Source organism: Periplaneta americana, chromosome 9, assembly GCF_040183065.1.
Source record: "Periplaneta americana isolate PAMFEO1 chromosome 9, P.americana_PAMFEO1_priV1, whole genome shotgun sequence".
NCBI classification, from domain to species: Eukaryota; Metazoa; Arthropoda; class Insecta; order Blattodea; family Blattidae; genus Periplaneta; species Periplaneta americana.
In genome coordinates, this window is record NC_091125.1 from 107920118 (window position 1) to 107940417 (window position 20300).

At 35.9% G+C, this 20300-nt stretch overlaps 1 protein-coding gene across 4 annotated transcripts in view; it reads right to left on the reverse strand.

Annotated features, from left to right (window-relative positions):
* Positions 1-20300, reverse strand: part of Axud1 (AXIN1 up-regulated 1) — a 39604-nt gene that overhangs the window by 16985 nt on the left and 2319 nt on the right. For 2 of the 4 annotated variants that reach the window (XM_069835566.1, XM_069835569.1), the window contains exons 2-4: positions 19272-19380; positions 18701-18784; positions 17244-18593 (exon numbers count right to left, since the gene is read on the reverse strand). In XM_069835566.1, the coding sequence (XP_069691667.1) occupies positions 17244-18566 (1323 nt within the window). In that variant the 5' untranslated portion in view covers positions 18567-18593; positions 18701-18784; positions 19272-19380. Of the gene's footprint in view, positions 1-17243; positions 18594-18700; positions 18785-19195; positions 19381-20300 lie in introns of those variants that run through there. The other 2 variants (XM_069835568.1, XM_069835567.1) reach the window with 2 other exon arrangements.

Genomic DNA, 20300 nt, shown 5'->3' on the forward strand with positions numbered 1-20300 from the left:
CACCACGCTCTGACTGCCTTTTATCCCCGGGAAAGACCCAGTACTCAATTGTATGAGGCTGAGTGAACCTCGGGGCCGTTCTGCAAGTTCGGTAACGAGAAAAATTCCGCCACCACTCGGGATCGAACCCCGGACCTTCCAGTCTGTAGCCAGCTGCTCTACCAACTGAGCTACCTGGCCACAATAATAATAATAATAATAATAATAATAATAATAATAATAATAATAATAATAATAATACTAATAAAGTTAAGTCACTAAGTCCAAAGTAAAGCACTGTACAAAAATGGGAAGAACTAGATCGCCTTTTGGGATCTAGAGGGTAAATAGTACAATCGCCACCTGCCTGAAAAACAATAGCTGCCATGGTGGTCAAGTGGCTAGAGTACTGGACTTATAATCCTATGGACCTGGGTTTAATCCCCGACATACCCCCAATTTATAACTTGTGTTATGCAAGCCCGTGGTCCAGGTAACAGGGGTTTTCTGCCGGAACTCTGGTTCCCCTGTGGCATCTCAACAAATCTTCATAATCATTTAATCTCATTGCAGATGTAGTGTAGACCATGGGCAATGACACTGTCGGTAAATTGGTCTACACTACTGACTTCCCATGGGTGAATGACGAACAGTCAAGTACCCGTTATCAGTTAAAAAAATGAAGAAAAAGAAAACATAATGAACAATTTCGAGGGAAAAATTGTTCCGAGGCCGGGTATCGAACCCGGGACCTTTGGTTAAACGTACCAATGCTCTCCCACTGAGCTACCCGGGAACTCTACCCGACACTGATCCAATTTTTCCCTCTATATCCACAGACCTCAAAGTGGGCTGACAACTGTCAAGCAACCAACATTGAGTGCACACTAACTCTGTGTGACTTAAATTGTGGTTTTCTGTTACGTACAGTGACGTGTATTATGCAAATCAAGCTTTCAGGAATAACTCCCTGTAAAGTTAATTTGAATAATTCGATACCCGGCCCCAGAACAATTTTTCCCTCGAAATTATTCAAATTAACTTTACAGGGAGTTATACCTGGAAGCTTGATTTGCAAGAAAACATAATGTCATTAGTTTCCAAATGGTCAGTGCATCATGAGTTCTACATGCTACATACCTAAATTTAAATTCCGCAAAGTTCAAGTGAAATTTTGTGATGGACAAAGACTAGGTTTTCTAGGAACACACCCATTTTCCCCACCAGTATTTCATTAATTCTCCATCATTAACTCGTTCTTGGCTAGCATTCACAAGGCACAATTAAGAGAGGAAGTTGAAGTTACTGATGCTTTCAGTGCACCATAAATTGAGAACTGCGGAGATAAGTGAGAATTATAAAGGAATATGAATGAAATAATTTAAAAACGATATTATTTTTGCTACATGATCAATTTTTATCAATATAGTACCATTTTAAGGTTAATGTTGAAGATAAAAACAGCAGGGAAGGAGAAAGAGAACAGAGGGCGAGAGAGGTATGGAGAGAAAGATATGTTAGTGGTATTTTCTATTCATCCTAAATAAGATTATATGAGTAGCACATTACTTTGCAGTCACAGGAGTTGAAATTTGAGGTATGATATTTCAAACTGAGTTTATACAGTAAGAAAGTGTTTTGAACGTGCAATAGCACAGAATGGAGAAAACTGAAGTAGAAACAGAAATCGTACATATGTCATTTGAAGGTTTACTAAGTTCATTAAATATAATACTTTGTGATTTTTACTGTATAGCATACTCATTAAAATGAACAAAAATGGCAATCTAACTGACATCCAAAACTACAAATCACCTCATTGTATGGGGGAAGAACTTCGGTTTGCCTATCAATCTAAGTTTGTGGTAAATTAACTTCACTACAAGTAGAGGCGACAATTGTTACCATTAATACCACATGGTACCGGTATATCAAAGTTCTGCTTAGTCCGTGCTCAGTGTGGGTCAAAAGCTGGCAATGCTGCAAGAATTTTCACACTCTAAAGCCAAATGTCATAGCTAAGCGAGTAGGAAAGCCTGTTTCTGTTTCTTTAGTAAGAACTACTGTATTAGTGAAGTAAAATTATCCAGAAATTTTTTCGCAAGACTATCAATGCATGAAGAAGGCAAATCTTCAGTTTACTGGAAAGACTTCTAACAGTGACATTTCAATCCAAATCTACAACACTTTTTAAATGACATAACACTTTCAATATTATATATTTGAGATAATACAGTTAAGAGAACAAACCTTAATTTTAGATGTTACTTCATCGTAATTTATGCATGTAAATTTATTATGTATCGAATCCTTCCCTAAGCACGAGAACACTCTTTCAGGGGAATTCTAGAATTCTGTTAATTTACAATTTCTTTGCATTGTATTTTTCTGGCAATAAACATCATTACTATTATTTTTATTATTATTATTATTATTATTATTATTATTATTATTATTATTATTATCTGAAAGTTAGAATTTATAAAACAATTATATTACCGGTTGTTCTTTATGGTTGTGAAACTTGGACTCTCACGTTGAGAGAGGAACATAGGTTAAGGTGTTTGAGAATAAGGTTCTTAGGAAAATATTTGGGGCTAAGAGGGATGAAGTTACAGGAGAATGGAGAAAGTTACACAACACAGAACTGCACGCATTTTATTCTTCACCTGACATAATTAGGAACATTAAATCCAGACGTTTGAGATGGGCAGGGCATGTAGCACGTATGGGCGAATCCAGAAATGCATATAGTGTTAGTTGGGAGGCCGGAGGGAAAGAGACCTCTAGGGAGGCCGAGACGTAGATGGGAAGATAATATAAAAATGGATTTAAGGGAGGTGGGATATGATGATAGAGAATGGATTAATCTTGCTGAGGATAGGGACTGATGGCGGGCTTATATGAGGGCGGCAATGAACCTCCGGGTTCCTTAAAAGCCAGTAAGTAAGTATTATTATTATTATTATTATTATTATTATTATTATTATTATTAATATTGACAAGATTATTAGTATCTCAAAGCTAACAACTTTCAGCAGACAGAACACTTTCATTATTATGCATGATACGTTATTAATAATATAAAATAAACTTTGGAGTGAGTAAAAGGTAGACAACAACCGCCATGGATCATTCTATTGCTGTTTATTATAAAATTTTTTTTTCTAATATTCAAAGTCATATGCAGGGTTTTTCCTAGAGTTTTTAACCAACCAGCCAGCTGTATACTGTATGTATATTTACAACAACAACATTTTAAAAGTCCACTTTATGCTGATCCTTTGACCAATGCAATGAGTACTGTACACACACTTGGCACATAAGCTGAAGTGGTTCAAGTATAGTAAGGCCACTTACACGTTTTGCTCTAAGAAATCACATGAAGCAGAACTGTTCAGAATAATTTAATACAACTTTTTTTCTAAAGGGACCAGATTCGAAAGATTATGATAACTGAGAATTGACGAAGAAAAGAATGAATAAGAAATTAATACATCTTGATTACACAACTTTTAACACTGTATCATTTCGAAATATGTATGATAAGACTTTCTTGTGTTAAATTCTAAGGTACCTTGTTTACATGTTTCGACCTATTTATGGGTCATCCTCAGAACTGGTCATTGTTGGTCTTGGCGCCTCTTGTTTTGTTTCCTGTGAGGGTGTGTTCGTGTGGTATAACGTAGTCAAAGAGTGTGTGTTCTAAAATTGAATTGTGTGTTGAGAATTTCGTTGTAGTGTGTTTTCGTGTGTCTGTATATTTCATATTGTTCTAGTGTGTTTAGTTTCTGGCTTTTTGGTTGGATGTGTAGTATTTCCATGTCTGTGTTGATGTCTCTGTGAGTGTGGTTAGCATTTGTGATGTGTTCTGCATATGTGGAGATGTTTTGTAATTTTGTTATGGCTGTGATGTGTTCTTTGTAACGTGTTTGAAATGATCTGCCTGTCTATCCTATGTAGAAGTTGTTGCAGGTGTTACATTTGAGTTTGTATACGCCTGTGTGGTTGTATTTGTTTGTTTGTGTGTTGAGATGTTTTTGTAGAATGTTATTTGTTCTGTATGCGATGTTGTAATTTAATTTCTTAAATGAGGTTGCAATTTTGTGTGTGTTTTTATTTTCATATGTTTGTTTGATGTATTTTTTGTGTTCTTGTGTTTGTGTTGTATTCTTATGTTTTTTGTGATTATGTTGTCTATTATTTTAGGGTTGTATCCGTTTTCTTGTGCTATGTATTTGATTGTGTTTAGTTCTTCGTTGTAATCCTGTTGGTTCATTGGTATGTTGAGTAGTCTGTGTACCATTGTTTGGAATGCAGCTTGTTTGTGTTGTGTTGGGTGGATGGATGTGTTGTGTATGTGTGTTGTTGTGGGTTTTCTGTATACTTTGAATGCGTGTTTGTTGTCTACTTTTGTTATTGTGATGTCTAGAAAATTTATGGATTTGTTGTTTTCAATTTCTAATGTGTAGTGTAGCTTTGGGTGTATTTTGTTTATGTGTTAATGCAGGTTTTGGATCTGTCTTTTGTTTCCTTTGTATAGTATTAGTATGTCGTCTATGTATCTGTGCCAATATGTTGTCTGCGTGTTTGTTGTTGTCTTTGTTTGTAGTTAGCTATCTAGCATTGGTGCAACCTGTGATAGTGAATGGCATATTGGCGAGATAAGCCCAAGTATTCGCATGGAATTACGTGAAAATTCACCTTACAGTTGAGGAAAACCTCAGAAAAATCTCACGCAGGTAATCAACCCAAATGGACTTTGAACCCAAGCCCAAGCATAAACTCAATCTGCTCGCTACCCCTAGACTATGCCAGTGGCCTATATGAAGTATATATTTTATCACCGTATCATCATCAGAAACAATGCAGATTGGATCAAAGGTATATTCTGGTTACGAAGACTTTAAGAACTGCGTCATTCTTCAAATATCCTGCTCAGTTCGTTTCAATTCTACTTTGCTGTTAACATCATAGTCTCTAAACCAAATGTCACTGAGGGAATTAATATAATATAAATACACGTGTACAGTCTTATTTAACAACCCTTTTAAACTGCACAGATTATTATGAAATGAGAAGGCATTGATGAAGTAATGGTGCAATGAAAATGACACGGGGGGGGGGGAACTGGGGATAACGAGTTTTGGAGACATAGGTAGATGAATGCAGGCTTACTGTACATAAATACCACGAACTCTTTAACAGTTTTGTCAATATGTTAAATTGCAGTAAAATTAAAATTCAATATAGCCTAAAAATAGTTTTCTAACATTTTGTCTCTTGATTGTATTTCTGACATTATTATCGTACAAAATTATATACCGACTGTATAATATATTTCAGAATGACTTTGCAGCAATCACAGTTTTTTTGTTTTCACTATAGAACTGTGTAACGAAAGAACTGTAATAGAAAATAAAAAAAAAATAAAAAAGTTTTTTGAGATTGTGATTGTGTGTGACTAAATGACAATATTTTAGTTATAATAAATTGAACATTAATTATAATTAACTAAAATTCTTTTACTTCAATATTTAAAAATCTTTATACAATCATTTAAGTTTCGTTCAGTAAACTTCAACGACTTTTTAGTGAAAACTTCAACAGTTTATTACTATTATTCTAATTTAAATACTACTGCACTGAATTTATTCAAATTCAGCATTTCAGATTAAAAAGACATTATATAAGCCTGTTTAAAATTTGATATGCGGAATTCAGGCTGTAATACTTCAGTATCAGCAGATGGTGCTCTGAACCAGCTACCCACTCATTATAGAAGCATTCTGCTAAAGTGCCTAAAGATATTTCACAAATGAAAGAAGAAGAATTGTAAAAAGTGAAATGTGTAATGGGGTTGCTAACCTAGTTTCTTTTAGACTAGAAATATATTAATAGTACAAAGAGAATAATTTATCGGACAATTTTGCAAGTAACCTGTTATTCAAATATGCAACTAGATTTGAACACTTTGTAAAAGAATTCAACAGTGACGAGAGAGTGTGAGAGAGAGAGAGAGAGAGAGAGAGAGAAGGGGAGGCGGAAGAAGGGTGAGAGATGGGCGATGGGAAAGGGTGGTGAGAGGGGAAAAGAGCGACTAAAGATAATGCAGGCGAAGTAGATAATATAAAATACCGGTATTTAGAATGAAATACTGATAAGGTTTCGACATGCAAAAAATGTCAGGAAACAAAATCTAATACTGGCATTACAATAGGTTCTGAAAGGAAACAAAAAAAAATGTGCCATGGTAGACCACAATTGACCTTGCAGGGCGTGGAAGAGTCTAAGGAGTAAAAAAGATGTGAATAATGGTGACTGCATGCACCAACAACTATGGAATTAATGTAGAAATTTTACTTTTTTTTAAGCTGATTTTATTGTACCGGTATCAACATAGGTATTTAATTTTCACCCGATATTTAAAATTTCCTGTAACTGTAATATTCAATTTGCGAAATTTGCATTCCTAATAAAATATGCAATTATAATATATTTGTATTGAGGGGGGGGGGGTAAAAACAAGTAAAATGGAAAAATCTCAATAAAGAGAATGTAATTCAGTCCTTAGCATTACATATATAGACCTACTTTATCAAAGGTACAAATTTAAAAGCACAATACCTTCAATATTAATATACAAAAATTTTTTATCTTCATTATTTTCGAGTAAACTAATATTGCATATAATTTGGAAACACAGATAAGATATAATGGCTTCATACTTTACTACACAGCATCAGTTTATGGAGCAATGTCAATGATAATGCAATTTTTATTTGAAAACAGATAACGACATTAAATCTAAGCTACATAGCATGGCATTACTGTATGCGGTCTGTGTTGCTAGCAGCGAGAGGAGTCTGTCTTTTCAAGATACCGTAGAAATGGGTAAAGTCGATTAGTGGGTGTATAATCGATCATGTGCGATTTTTTATTGAAAATGATATATTATCTCAGTTACTTGTTAAAATTTTGTTATGCTGACTTCATTGCCTGTCATTGCACATGTAAGTGAGAGGGACAACAAAAAGCCTGCGAATGCCAACAATGGGAACACAGTGCAATTACCGTTGAAGTGAAAATGGTTATTCTCAACTTTTTCTCTTAAACGAAAACAAAAGTCATACAAACTCTAAATTATCGTCAGCAGTGAAAGGAGACAAGAAGTATACGTAAGTACTTTTGGTTGAGATTGTATCCTGAAATAATAGTTTTGCAGATCGTAAATGAAGGGTACACAGGAAAAACGATCAAGGTCCATCAAAAATCGAAATTGAGTTAATAATGCTATCTTATAGTGGAAAGGAAGTACTATCATGTGGTCTAGCTAGTAATAAGAAATCATCATTCTTGACATTCCACTACGTCAATTTTTATTAAATACACACATAACAAAGTATTAAGTGCTTAAACTTTGAAATTCGTTTTTCTCGAAACTTTCTAAAATCGACCTTGATCGTTATTCCCGTGTACCCTTCAAATGTTAGTATTGAAACTTATTATTTTAAGAAAACTTGTACCTTTGTAGGGTTAAGTCGATCATGCCATCGACCTACTCGAAGCAGATAGGACCAGCAGGAAGAATAAATTTTTCCACCGAAATACCTCCAACTAACACTTATAAACAGAAAAGTGTCATAGTATAGCTTATATTGATGGGATAGTGGGGAAAGAGGAAGACGAATTTATGGTGAATTTCTTGCGTAAGAGAAGCACTGCCAAAGGAACGTATTTTGTATACCTCTCTGTAACTGATGATGGGAACAACGTACCGTAGTTTCTAAAGTGATATGAGGAGGGGAAGATTTCAAATAACATCTGACATAAACCTAAGCAATGTTGAATAGCATTTTAGATTATAACTGAAGTGTGGTATTTCAATGTAAATTTTGAATTCTTAAATCTTTGTTTGTTGATATTTATTTATTTATTTATTTAACCTGGTTGATATGTGAAGTATCAATTTTTTAGGTTTTATATATTGGCAATCATAATCACGTTTGTACAGTGGATACCTATAGGCCTAATTGTATCGAATTGTATGATCACAGTAACAAAATATACACTATATAATCCTATAGACTTATATAATAGATTATTATTGTTTTCTACACCCCTTATAATAAATAAAATACATGTAATACACTTAATTTGTTCTTAAAAACATAAACAGTGATCAACTTTACTTCACAATATTTTAAAATCGATCTTAAACTAAACATTCAATGGTGATCGACTTTACTCTATTTAAACAGGTAACTTCGATCACAAATATAATAAAAAAATCAGACTTTGGTAAATTGTAATTCACTTCTTGTAATGTGATTTCATAAGTGAAGGACATGACGACAAAATACTATTTTCTGAGGAACTTCGCTCCATTGCATAACCTCAATATCATTAAAAATTGCAAAATTTTGATCGACTTTACCCTCTTCTACGGTATTATTAGTGAAAAGTCAATTTAAGATATGTGGCACATACATATCCATGACATTTTTAAAGTGTGCTTCATGGAGAAAGTATACAAAATTTCATAGAAATTATTACATAAAACCAAGAAAATCTTTCATTTTAAGGACTATCTTTGGGATAAATACAAAATAATCGGAACAGTACATTCTGAAGTGCGTGAGACATAAATCTATGTCCAGTGGACCAAGGTCCAGGAGTATTTTTCATGGATGGGGAAATGCATTTGTTATCAAACATCAGATATATGGGCACATCATGGTGACAGTATGAATCTGCTTATTTATTTTATTTTATGGACGACATTGAAAAATAATGGCTAGGGAAATTACAATTCCAAAGAAAACGTACTATTTTTGTTCATAACAAGTTCCACTAGCATAGAAAGTCAATGTGCTAACGGTTCAGTCAATGGTGTATTGAAAGATATACCGGTAATGACATATTAACTCAATTCTTCACTGTACTGACAAAAGAGTAAACTTACGCCTATATATATAAAAAACACATTCACTTCAAATTAGGAAGATAATTCGATAATTATTTACTTAGTTGAGGAATGTGAATGTCTTAGTTCTCAGATGTATATGCTCTCAATTTCTCTTTCATCAAATCTATCAAAAAATATATGTATAGAGATTTCTCATATCATGAGGCAAGAATTTCAATGTGTTAGAAATGGCTGTACATCTGGAAACAAGTTTTACTTAGTATTGATCCGTTCCAAAAGTGTCCACTTAACTATGATTTAGCATGACAGCTCTCGGCAATAAAATCTCACGACTTAACGTATTACATTACAGATATAATTTATTGGCTTACCTTATTAAGTGCTGGAACTGTCTACCATTCTCTCTAATGCACACTTCACATTTTTTAAAAGATTTCTAGACAAATGCTGCATTTCGTTTCTATCAATAGAACTGAACTCCAGGCACAGGATCTCAATTTATGAAAGACTGTAGTTTTGTAAAGCTTTAGTGTTAACAATTTTGTTGCATTCCATGCTGATTTCTTGGACGTGTCTATTGAGCTATTTTTCTTAAACATTTTGTGGGAGATTATTCTTCGGTTAGAAAGCAATTTATGCATTTGTTTATTCTTTAAAAATGAGCCAATTTCTTTCAATTTTTTCATTAAATTATGGATTGTTGAATCAGACTGTTGCTGAACATCAGTAGGCCTATATTTCTGAAGAAATATAGCATGGCAATTTTTGTATGATTTCTTCATAATGTCATAAATAAAGATTCGCTGTTTTAATGTGTAGGTCTACTGCATTGCCACAAACTAAACTGAACTGCAATGAATGGAAAATGCACTAATCTTGCTACTCTCTGAGAATGAGTTATCCTGAAGAAAGCATTGAACAGGATAATCATCCTGTCCACACACGTGCAAGATTTTGAAACTGGTTACTCCAGAGACAACAGGATATTGATGTGAAAGGAGTGGCCTCCTCAATCTCCAGATTTATACCCTCTGGAAAATATGTGGGCAAGATATGAAATCACATTGCCCTCCAGAAAAAGTACGGACAAAAGATGCCCTATGGGAGTTAGTAGAAGCAGCTTGGGAGAGAGTCGCTGTCATTAAATTTAGATGTTTGCTTTTTTTCATGCCCCAAAGAATGAAGGCAGTAATATATTCACGAGGTTTATACACCCGATATACAGTTTTTATTTTTATTGTTATTTAATTATTATATGAGAAAAAATTGACGTGCAAGGACAGCTTGTAGACTGCACTGTGTTCTATTTTGTAGCTGTACAGGTCGTGTGAGTGGATTGTCACATACCCGCGACCGACCATAAATATCTGCTGTCTTGTCGCTTTCATTTAGTTCCTGCCATAGACAATAAATATCTGCCTCAACCACTGTTTACAATCAAATAAAGGGTATTTATAAACAATACATTTGCTAAATATTAGTGTTGGAGAAGTTGCTGCCAAAAATTCGCGCCAGGGGACAACACTTTGAAAATTGAGGTAAGTGATAATATTGCGCAAAACAGGTATGAATTTCACTGGCGAGGGAACTACCCTATTGCATAACACTCCCATGAGTCCCATGCAAGCAGTAGAGAGCTGTACAGGTCACTGATCATAGATCCGGTATATTAAAAAAAACAATTAAGATGATCTGGTCATATGAAGAGAATGACAGAAGATAGATTGCCGAAAAACGTGTACAAATAGATTCCAATGGGGAAAAGTAAGAGGGGAAGACCAAAATTGACATGGGCACAAGGAATAATTAGAACAATAAGAGAAAGGGGATTAGGAAATGGCGCATAGGAGAATAGAGAAGTATGGAAAAAGGCTATAGAATTCTGAAAATGGAAGATATCCTACGACATTGTAAAACCTGATAATTATTATACGGTGTATGTTATTTTCACAAAGAAATGTTATTTCAATTCTCTATTTTGGTTTGCATGTGTTTACACATAAGTGCCCTAAAATTCATTCATCACATTAAAATATTGAAAGAATAGCAGATACAGATCATTCAAAGAAGGAAAGAAAGAAAGAAAGAAAGAAAAGAAGAATAAAGAAGAGGGAGGATTCGAACTCTCGATGTTACAGTAATTAGCCTACTACCTACAAGTGTTAGACCCAATGGAACAGCAACTAGTAGAAAACAATAATGCTTAATGGTCAGGGAAATAGATTCGAGGTTGTGTATTCGAATGCGTGAGATGCAGTGTCATACAAAGTTCTCCAGAGTTTTCTGATCAGGTCTTAGTCTTTGGAGACCGCTCATTTTTTTTTTTTTTTTTTGTCTTATGGAGTACACTGAGACACTCCCATGTTTTATTACTTGAAATTTCGCGGAAATGGTATGATATTATATTTTGAGTTGATTAATCTTTTAAACTGTTGAAAATAATAAACTTGACAGAGTTTTGTAAGATATTACTTTCCTTCTTAGTAAAGTGGTCAGTAGCTTCATTACCATATGTGCCGGCACCTACTGAAAAGCTATCCTTTTGTTAAACTGTATCAGATGGTATATAATTTTCCAACAATCAGTTATTTTTTTACTTTTAGGTAACAGATTGGTTATTAGAGTGGTAATAGTTGCTTTAGAATTAAATATAACAGCTTGTTGAAAATCTGGTACAACACATTTTGAAGTGTCGAATAGATGGCTTCAACTTTTCCATCAAAATTTGTAGCTCTATAACCAACGGATTTATAAAACGAGAAAAGTGGCCATGTAGCTCCAGCACCGGCTCCCTTTTGGCTGAACACTAGGGATCCGTCAGTAAATATAGGAAGTCATTTTTTATTAGGGAATCTACTATGAATACTTTCCAATACTAGCAATTTTAGGATATGGTGTGTGGATAAGCTTCAGGGCTTCTACCGCGTTGTCTTGGTGTTGGTGGCTGATGTTTCGACCGCTGTGTTGTGGTCATCTTCAGAGCAGTTGTTGGATAAGGAAATAGTATGCGAGCTCATATAGAAGCCCTGAAGTTTATCCACACACCATGTACACCAGCCGCGGAAGCCTATGCGAACACTTAATTTTAGGATATCTTTTGCAGTATCACTTTTCTTGGTATTCAAGAGTGAAAGAAGCTAACCAAAGCTGTCAATACTGGCATTCGAGTTGTTGAAGATGAAGGAGAGGAAGAAACTGGTAATTCTCGCCTCACTGTGTTTATTTGTAGAGTGAACAGTACCTCCTATTATTAGGGTTCAAACTAATTGTGTATGAGGAAGCCAATAATTTTCCATGCAGTATTAACCATATTAGATCAAATATCGAAGTTATGATTCAAACAAAAATATATTTTAATTACATTATGGTTATTTGAAAACCCATCAGCAGGTATAATTTCACAATGTGAGAAGCCCTGTAACAGCTGGGTATTACACAATCATGTGCATAATAAGCAATTTCAGGTCATTCCAGTCTCCATTAACATAGCACACGCAGAGTGAGTCAAACCAAAGTTACCAGGGTTCTTACCGAGCCACTAGGTTGCTTTTTGATGAGCAATGTTTTGGGTTTTCCCCTAAGCCCGACAAGGACATAATGTATGTGTTTTCCTCATTAACTCTTTGTATTAAGCCAGCAACACAACTCTAAAGGCACTTTGCATTGTCAGTGTTCATTAGTTTTCTTTTTAGTTGGTTATTTTAAGACGCTTTATCAACATCTTAGGTTATTTAGCGTCTGAATGAGATGGTGATAATGCCGGTGAAATGAGTCCAGGGTCCAACACCGAAAGTTACCCAGCATTTGCTCATATTGGGTTGAGGAAAAACCCCCAAAAAAACCTCAACCAAGTAACTTGTCCCGACTGGGAATCGAACCCGGGCCACCTGGTTTCGCGGCTAGACGCGTTAATAGTACTCCACAGGTGTGGACAATCTTCATTAGTGAATTGTATTGAGAAAGACGTATATTTTCAACCTCAGTTAGCTCTACAGTATAACAATACATTTTCCTTGTTGAAACATTATCAACTGAAGACGTTTTACCAGGTGCAGCATTGAAATGTGACGATTTTCATAGCCTTATTGCAGGACAATGAACCGAATTAAAAGAAAACATTTTGAAAAAAAAAAAACAGCAGTTACAATATAACACAACTTATCAATCTGTACTTATACTTATTTTTCAAATATCCCCACAGTAAGTAGTTGCGTGCCATCAGATCAGGGGACCTTGGCGGCTAGTTGATGTCTCCAAATTGTGAAATGATGTATCCAGGAAACAATGTTTGCAGACAGTTCCTGCACTGAATGATTAACCATATTATCTTACACTACACAAGGTCTACTGGTCAGAGCTTCTGGATATGGTTCATAAGGTCCCGGGTTCGATTCCTGGTTACAGCACAGGAATTTAAGTTCGGTTAAGATTTAAGACTTCTACTGGCATTACATAATCATGATCATCCTATCATATCACCGGAGAAATGTAACTCCGTCTTCCAGGACCCCCAACCTTGGTAGTGAATTACACCTAAGCCACTGCCAGGAAAGAAGACCAGAAGTGTCGAAAGATAACCTGATGGTGTTTGGAAGAAAAAAATGATGGGAGAAATTGTGTAACTTTAAGTTCACACAAACAATGTTTTCTTTTCGTATAGGCTTTCATGGCCGGAGTCTATAGATCTAGATTCATTTTCCGGGCTGAGAGGTCATGGTCTGTTGGTTGATTTTCTACCAAACGTTTCGTCTGCAACTGCGGCAGACATCTTCAGTGGAGTGGTATCCGAGGTCGCAAAACTATTCTCGGGCATACCTGAGGCAACTGATCCTGTGGCTGGTTGTGCGGGCGTATTTATAGTGCAGCTAGCAGGCCAAGGCCTGTTGTCGCTGCGGTCTGCGCCACTTCGTTCGCTGCTCCTGTTCTGAGTTCCATACTTCTGTTGTAGTAGCTTCTTATATGTTCTGTTTAGAACCGGGTACCAACATTTGTTTAGCTTTATCCTTCTTCCTTGTGATTAAAGTTGTTGTCATGTTGACAGATTTATAGAATTTTTTCTTTCTTACACAGAAACACTGGAAACAGCTGCACTTTGAAAAACCATCATATTCCATTGCTGCACCCTATACAAGTTGTGTTTATGCTTCGAACATTTCTTCTTATTGAAAACGAAACCTGTTTCTTGCCATTTATTTCGTAATTTAACACAATGTAACAATGGTTATATAAGTCTCTGAAAATTGCCGCCGAAAGTAGCATAAATAGATTTCACACAACTTCTTCTTCAGTAGATATGTTTCAACAAGGAAATGCGTTGCAGTACTGTGTATCTAACTATGGCTGAAAATACGTCTTTCTCAATATAGTACACTATCTACCAAAAAGTACCGGTAATTGGGCACTGTTTTTGCCTCTTTAGAACCTCGTGGTACCATCTCTCATTGCTATAACAGCAGCCACCCTATCCAGCATGCTCTCCACTAGTTTGTGTAGGATATCCACCGGAATGCGTCGCCATTCCTCTTGCAACATGGCACTCAGTTGGACAATGGAAGTTGGCCCCATGTTTCGGCGGCTACTATGCAGTGGTATGCAGACAGTAATGTTCACCGGTTGGACTGGCATGCACAGAGTCCTGATCTCAATCCCACTGAGCACCTTTGGGACGAATTGGACTGGCGATTGAGGTCTCAGGAGATGTGGCCAACTTCCATTGTCCAACTGAGTGCCATGTTGCTAGAGGAATGGCGACGCATTCCAGTGGATATCCTACACAAATTAGTGGAGAACATGCCTGACAGGGTGACTGCTCTTATAGCAACAAGAGGTGGTACCAACAGGTGCTAAAGGGGCAAAAAGAGTGCCCAATTACTTTTTGGTAGATAGTGTATAACGATGATTGACAATGCAAAGTGCAAGCAGAATTGTCACCAGCTTAGTGCAAACAATATTAGCAAGGAAAACCCATGCATTGTGTTCTGCACCAAGCTTAGAGGAAACAACCAATCAGGAAAAACCCAACACGCTGCCCATTACCAACCCCAAAGCGAAGTAAGACTGCCAACAGGCTAACTTAGCTTTAACTTACCCTGTACAATTATAATTAAGTTATTTTGCCGAATAACTATTATGCCATTTCTAAGCTACACAACAGCCTGCAAGCAGCAAGTGGAGGTCCTCCATCTCCCCAGGAAATATACGGCATACCTTTCGGTAATTATAGAGATTTGAACCATATTTCTACGAAAAATTAGTGCACTGTCACAGTCATGTGGTGTGATTCAAGTTCAAACAATGTTTCGTGTTATTTCAATGTGAAAAACAAGTAGGTGAGTCACTAATTATGCCTTTAATTGTTGAGAATGATCATGCCACAAGTACGGTACATGCTGCAATAACAATTATTTAATGTACAATAAGTTACAACACTGATGAGAAAATCTGAGAGTCCCTGGATATAAGAAAAAAATTTCACAGAGTTTTTTGACAATGCCATTCCCAACAGGACCATGATAACAGAACTGGGGGGGGGGGGGAACAGTACCGTATTTGTTTTAGGCATAATAACATGGTGATACTCGGTGAAAATCTCTCTCCTGATTTCTTTTTCTTCATGTAAATTCGAACTTTTCAATTGCTGATTTCCCTAGGCAGAGTGATGATTATATTACTGTTACATGGACTGCTTACAAGTTGTTGCAAAATGGCACTTGGCAATATCAGTTTAAATCCAAAACACGGTAATTATATGTAGCCTACCATTCAGTAAGTATCAGCCAGATTGCTTCTTCCTACAACAGATATCTAGGGAACATACTTTCCCATTAAAACATAAAGAGACTGAAAATATGTCAATCATAAGAATAATTGTGTTGAATATTTAATTAAAATATAATTTATTACCCTATATATGTATATTTAGTAATGCAAGTACCCTGGACCTGTACTGCGGGAAGATGGAATGGCTGTTGCTTACTACATAATTATCCAAACCACATTACGTAGAATAAGGGATAGTAGTAGTAGTAGTAGTAGTAGTAGTAGTAGTAGTAGTAGTAGTAGTAGTAGTAGTAGTAGTAGTAGTAGTAGTAGTTGTTATGGAACGTTTTTCTCTGAATACTCCAGTTTCTCTCTGCTTATTCACAATTTCTTTCTAACTCCTCCTTATAATTATAATAATAATAATAATAATAATAATAATAATAATAATAATAATAATAATAATAATAATAATAATAATTTTTAGTAGGTTATTTTACGATGCTTTATCAACATCTTAGGTTATTTAGCGTCTAAATGAGATGGTGATAATGCCGGTGAAATGAGTCTGGGACCCAGCACCGAAAGATATCCAGAATTTGCTCATATTGGGTTGAGGGAAAACCTAAGAAAAAAACTCAACCAGATAACTTGCCCCGACCAGGAATCGAACCTGGGCCACCTGGTTTCGCGGCCAGATGTGCCAACCATTACTCCACAGATGTGGACAATAATAATAATAATAATAATAATAATAATAATAATAATAATAATAATAATATAGATCAAACAATAATAATACTATATTGTAGGCCTAATTATCAATATCAAGCTCATCGATTCAGAAATCAATGGGAGAAATCATTGCACTCTATCGTTACCTGAAGATATAACTACAAAGTCTACTATTATGAAATAGATTATGCCAAAAGGTAAAATGAGCATACTAATTTGGATTTGGTGCCACTGCCTGACACATGTTTGATATCTTACAGCAAAATGAGCATTCTTTATAACTGCGATATACCAAGAGGGGTAAAATTTATTTACGTAATTTGCTGCTAGTCGAATCGTACATCTGCAAACAAAAGATAAGGGGCGACAACAATTTGCATCGGAATAAGGGTTGAAAGTTGCTGTGAATGTGGTGGCTGGTAGAAGTTATAGACCACATTACACTGATAGGTTGTATGCCTTGCATATAAGCTTTTCGGTAGGTACGTCTCAGAAAGATGGAGAGTTTTCGAAAGGTCGAGGATCAGTGAGGTTAAGTTTGGTTAGTTTAGGTTTTTGTATGGTACGCATTTTGGTAGGTATCAGCCTTCCTTTGGTACCACAATTTTATAAAATTACCACACGTTATTGTAACAGATTATCATAGACTAAACAATCCTTTCTTGATCTCCTTTAATGTTCTGAATGATAAAATTACTCAAAAATAGTGGAAACTACCACCTCCATATTTAACTTTTTCTTGCTGATACCCAATAGGTTTTAAAAATTACGATACTGCAATTTATTGGTAACTAAAGTTTAAAATAGCCTAAATTATGACTGGCAATATAGAGTGACTTACTTGTCGATGGAGGCGTCGCTGCTCAACGGCATGCTCCAGTATCGAGAACTGCTGAACGTGCGCATGCTGCGATGCCATGCCCAAGGTGGAGCCACCCTGCGATGGGACACACGTGAAGCCCTGGGCACGTGGGAAGTAGTACACAGTCACCTTGTCGAAGCTGATAGCTTTCCTCTTCTTGGCTTGCGGACCATCCTCCTCATCATAGGAAAGATGACGCTTCAGATTGCTGCGCCTCGAAGATGACTTTGATGTACTGTTCAGGATTGAACCAAGATCTGTGTCTACTTCTGCTGAAGAACGAGATTGTGAAGAGTAATTCAAACCCATGGTCGATTGCTGGACATCAGAGGGTGTAGAAGAGCTGATACCTGACAGTTCAAATAAACTTTCTGGTCCTCCTTCAACGGTAGATTTTTTCTTTGGACTGGATAAAGGGTTCTTAGGACAAGCTGTCGTAAATTCTGAATGTTCGAAATTACTCAGCGTGTTGTCCGATGTAAAATGTTCGTTATCACACGAAGTACCAACAACATCTGAATTCGCCTCCAGAACGTCTGTTGGTAATACTAACGTATTTACAGATCTAGCAAGATCCTTACTGGATTCCACTAAATCATCCTGAATCCTGTCTAGAAAATGTGCCTCACTGTCACTGCCACTACTGGCAGCTCCTTCTTCACTATCGGCTTGTCCACCTGCTGCAGTGCTACCAGATTCATCTGCAGAGCCAGATGAAAGTGAATCTGCAGGGGCACCTCTATCTTCTGCTAAATCAGAACCCAGGCCCGAATCACTTCCATCTGAACGATCGTTGGACTCTAGAATTTCCTCTTGACTTTCTGCACTACCGGACGCCTCACACAAAGAGCTCTCTGCTATAGAATCCTCTTCCTCCTGTGAGATACCTGTTAGTTTTGTCACAACTGGAATGAAATCCTGATTACGATCACCCTTAGTACTCTCATTAACACTCGAACATGAAACGGAAGCATTCTTTCCTATTTCAGAATTCAATGCTTGTCTGCAACGTTTTATTTTAGCTTTTAAAGCTTCTGTTGTTGAAGCTGAAATCTGTGTCACTTCACGTCTGCTGTCCACATCACTTGAAATACATATGTCTTCCTGCCCATCTTCTCTAGTTGTGGAATGAAGTTCTGCATTGTGGTTACTTTCATTTTTTATTTCTGTTGTATAAATTTTACCAACAATAGATTTACTGATAATTTTCTCTTGAGGCAGTCCGCATTCAGAATTTTTATACGAATTACCAGAAGAAGTAATATTATGTACATGAGAGTCCATACCCTGAGCGTTCTGCATACCTGTTCACTAGGTCTCTTCGCCTACCTAAAAAAAAGCAATCATACAAATTTCTTTTACACATTAAGACAAACAGGAAAGGCAGTATAACAAAAATGAGTGACTCTACCATCAACTCGACGAAACTGACATACCTACTATATCTGACGATGGTAGTAACAAAATCTCAATCTGCCACAGGCGATACCAAAATATCTGAATTCCGACACTTCATCTCTCTGTAATAAATAGCTTATGTAAATTATGGTTATTTAATTTTCAATAGAACCAATGGACTACAAAATGTAACTCAGTATTTACAAAAGCAATATGCCGTTGTTTGTATTGTATATTATAAAAATCTACCTTACTTTGTTTAAGTTACATATATGTGTTACATGTAACGTTTATTTACAATTTATGGAATAATGTTATTACAGAACTATTTCTATTTTGCCTATGGTTTTAAAGAGATTTTTCATACACTTCTTTTCAGTACCAGACTTTTGAATTGGATTGCCCGGGCAAAATTGTTAGGAGTATAAAACGCCTCGAACATGCACATACTATCCCCAATAATTAGTTTCACATGCTTATGTGGTATAAACATTAATAATATTTGATTACAAAGTCTATACACCATATCATACTTTGCACACATTCATTAATTATTAGTTTTTCTTGAGAAAACTATACAGAAATGTCACTCCGACCAGTTCAACGCACCTGCACTGGATAGTAGCAGTACTCTGTTAGCCTCTATCCAGGGGACTGCACATGCGCAGACATCGGCGAATGTGACGTACGATCTAGGCATTACGGAATTTTCCCTCTTCTGAAAGCAGAAAAAAACAACGTTTCAAAAGCTATTTTAATAATAGTTACTATAACATATAAGACAATGTAAAATGTAAGTTCATATAAAATTTACTTTTAAAAGGTGCACATTTAAAAACAACCATACTTCTACCGATTGTGTGTTAAAATCAAGAATCATCTATGAGCTATTTCGATATACCCTGCAAGAGGCTAGAGGACAAATTCTTCCTTATTGTATAAAAAATTGGTGTGTCGCTATTTCGGATATAATATATAAGTAATTACAACGTTTTACGCTAATTATAAAATACCATGAAATATTACGATATTCAACATTACATTATGCATAGTCAATCATTCTTTTTTCTTTTATATTATGGTCATAAACACGTATACAAATAGTATTGCTATTGAACGTACAAATTCTCATAAATTCGAGACGTCATAATTGCACCAATATAGTTTAATTCAAATAATACTAAACTGTATACTTATAAATGTTCCAACATAAATTACTTTCGATAGGAGTATGTATGCATATACAAATATAAATAAATATATTATATGTATGGTATATATAATTCACAACCGCATTAAGAACTTTTAAGTCTGATTTCGTATTTACAATGTTATAAGGAAGAAGTCACTAAATGTGTTTTGTTTAGCTTGGTGACTAATAAGTCCTGCGTCATAATTTGCCACGTTTATCCTTTCACCCCCATATGTCTGCTGACGTCAAGATGACATTCTTGTTAGAGCACTTTGTTGTTCCGATGGTAGCATTCAGACAGACAGTAAAGGCTAGCTTGTATACTGTGGGCGGCCATGGTGTGTATTATGAGGTGGGGGAACAGGGGGCACGGTGGTGAAGGTAGTAGTAGTGGTGGTGGTGGTGGTGGTGGTGGCGGCGGCGGCACAGCCTCTTGTCGATATACG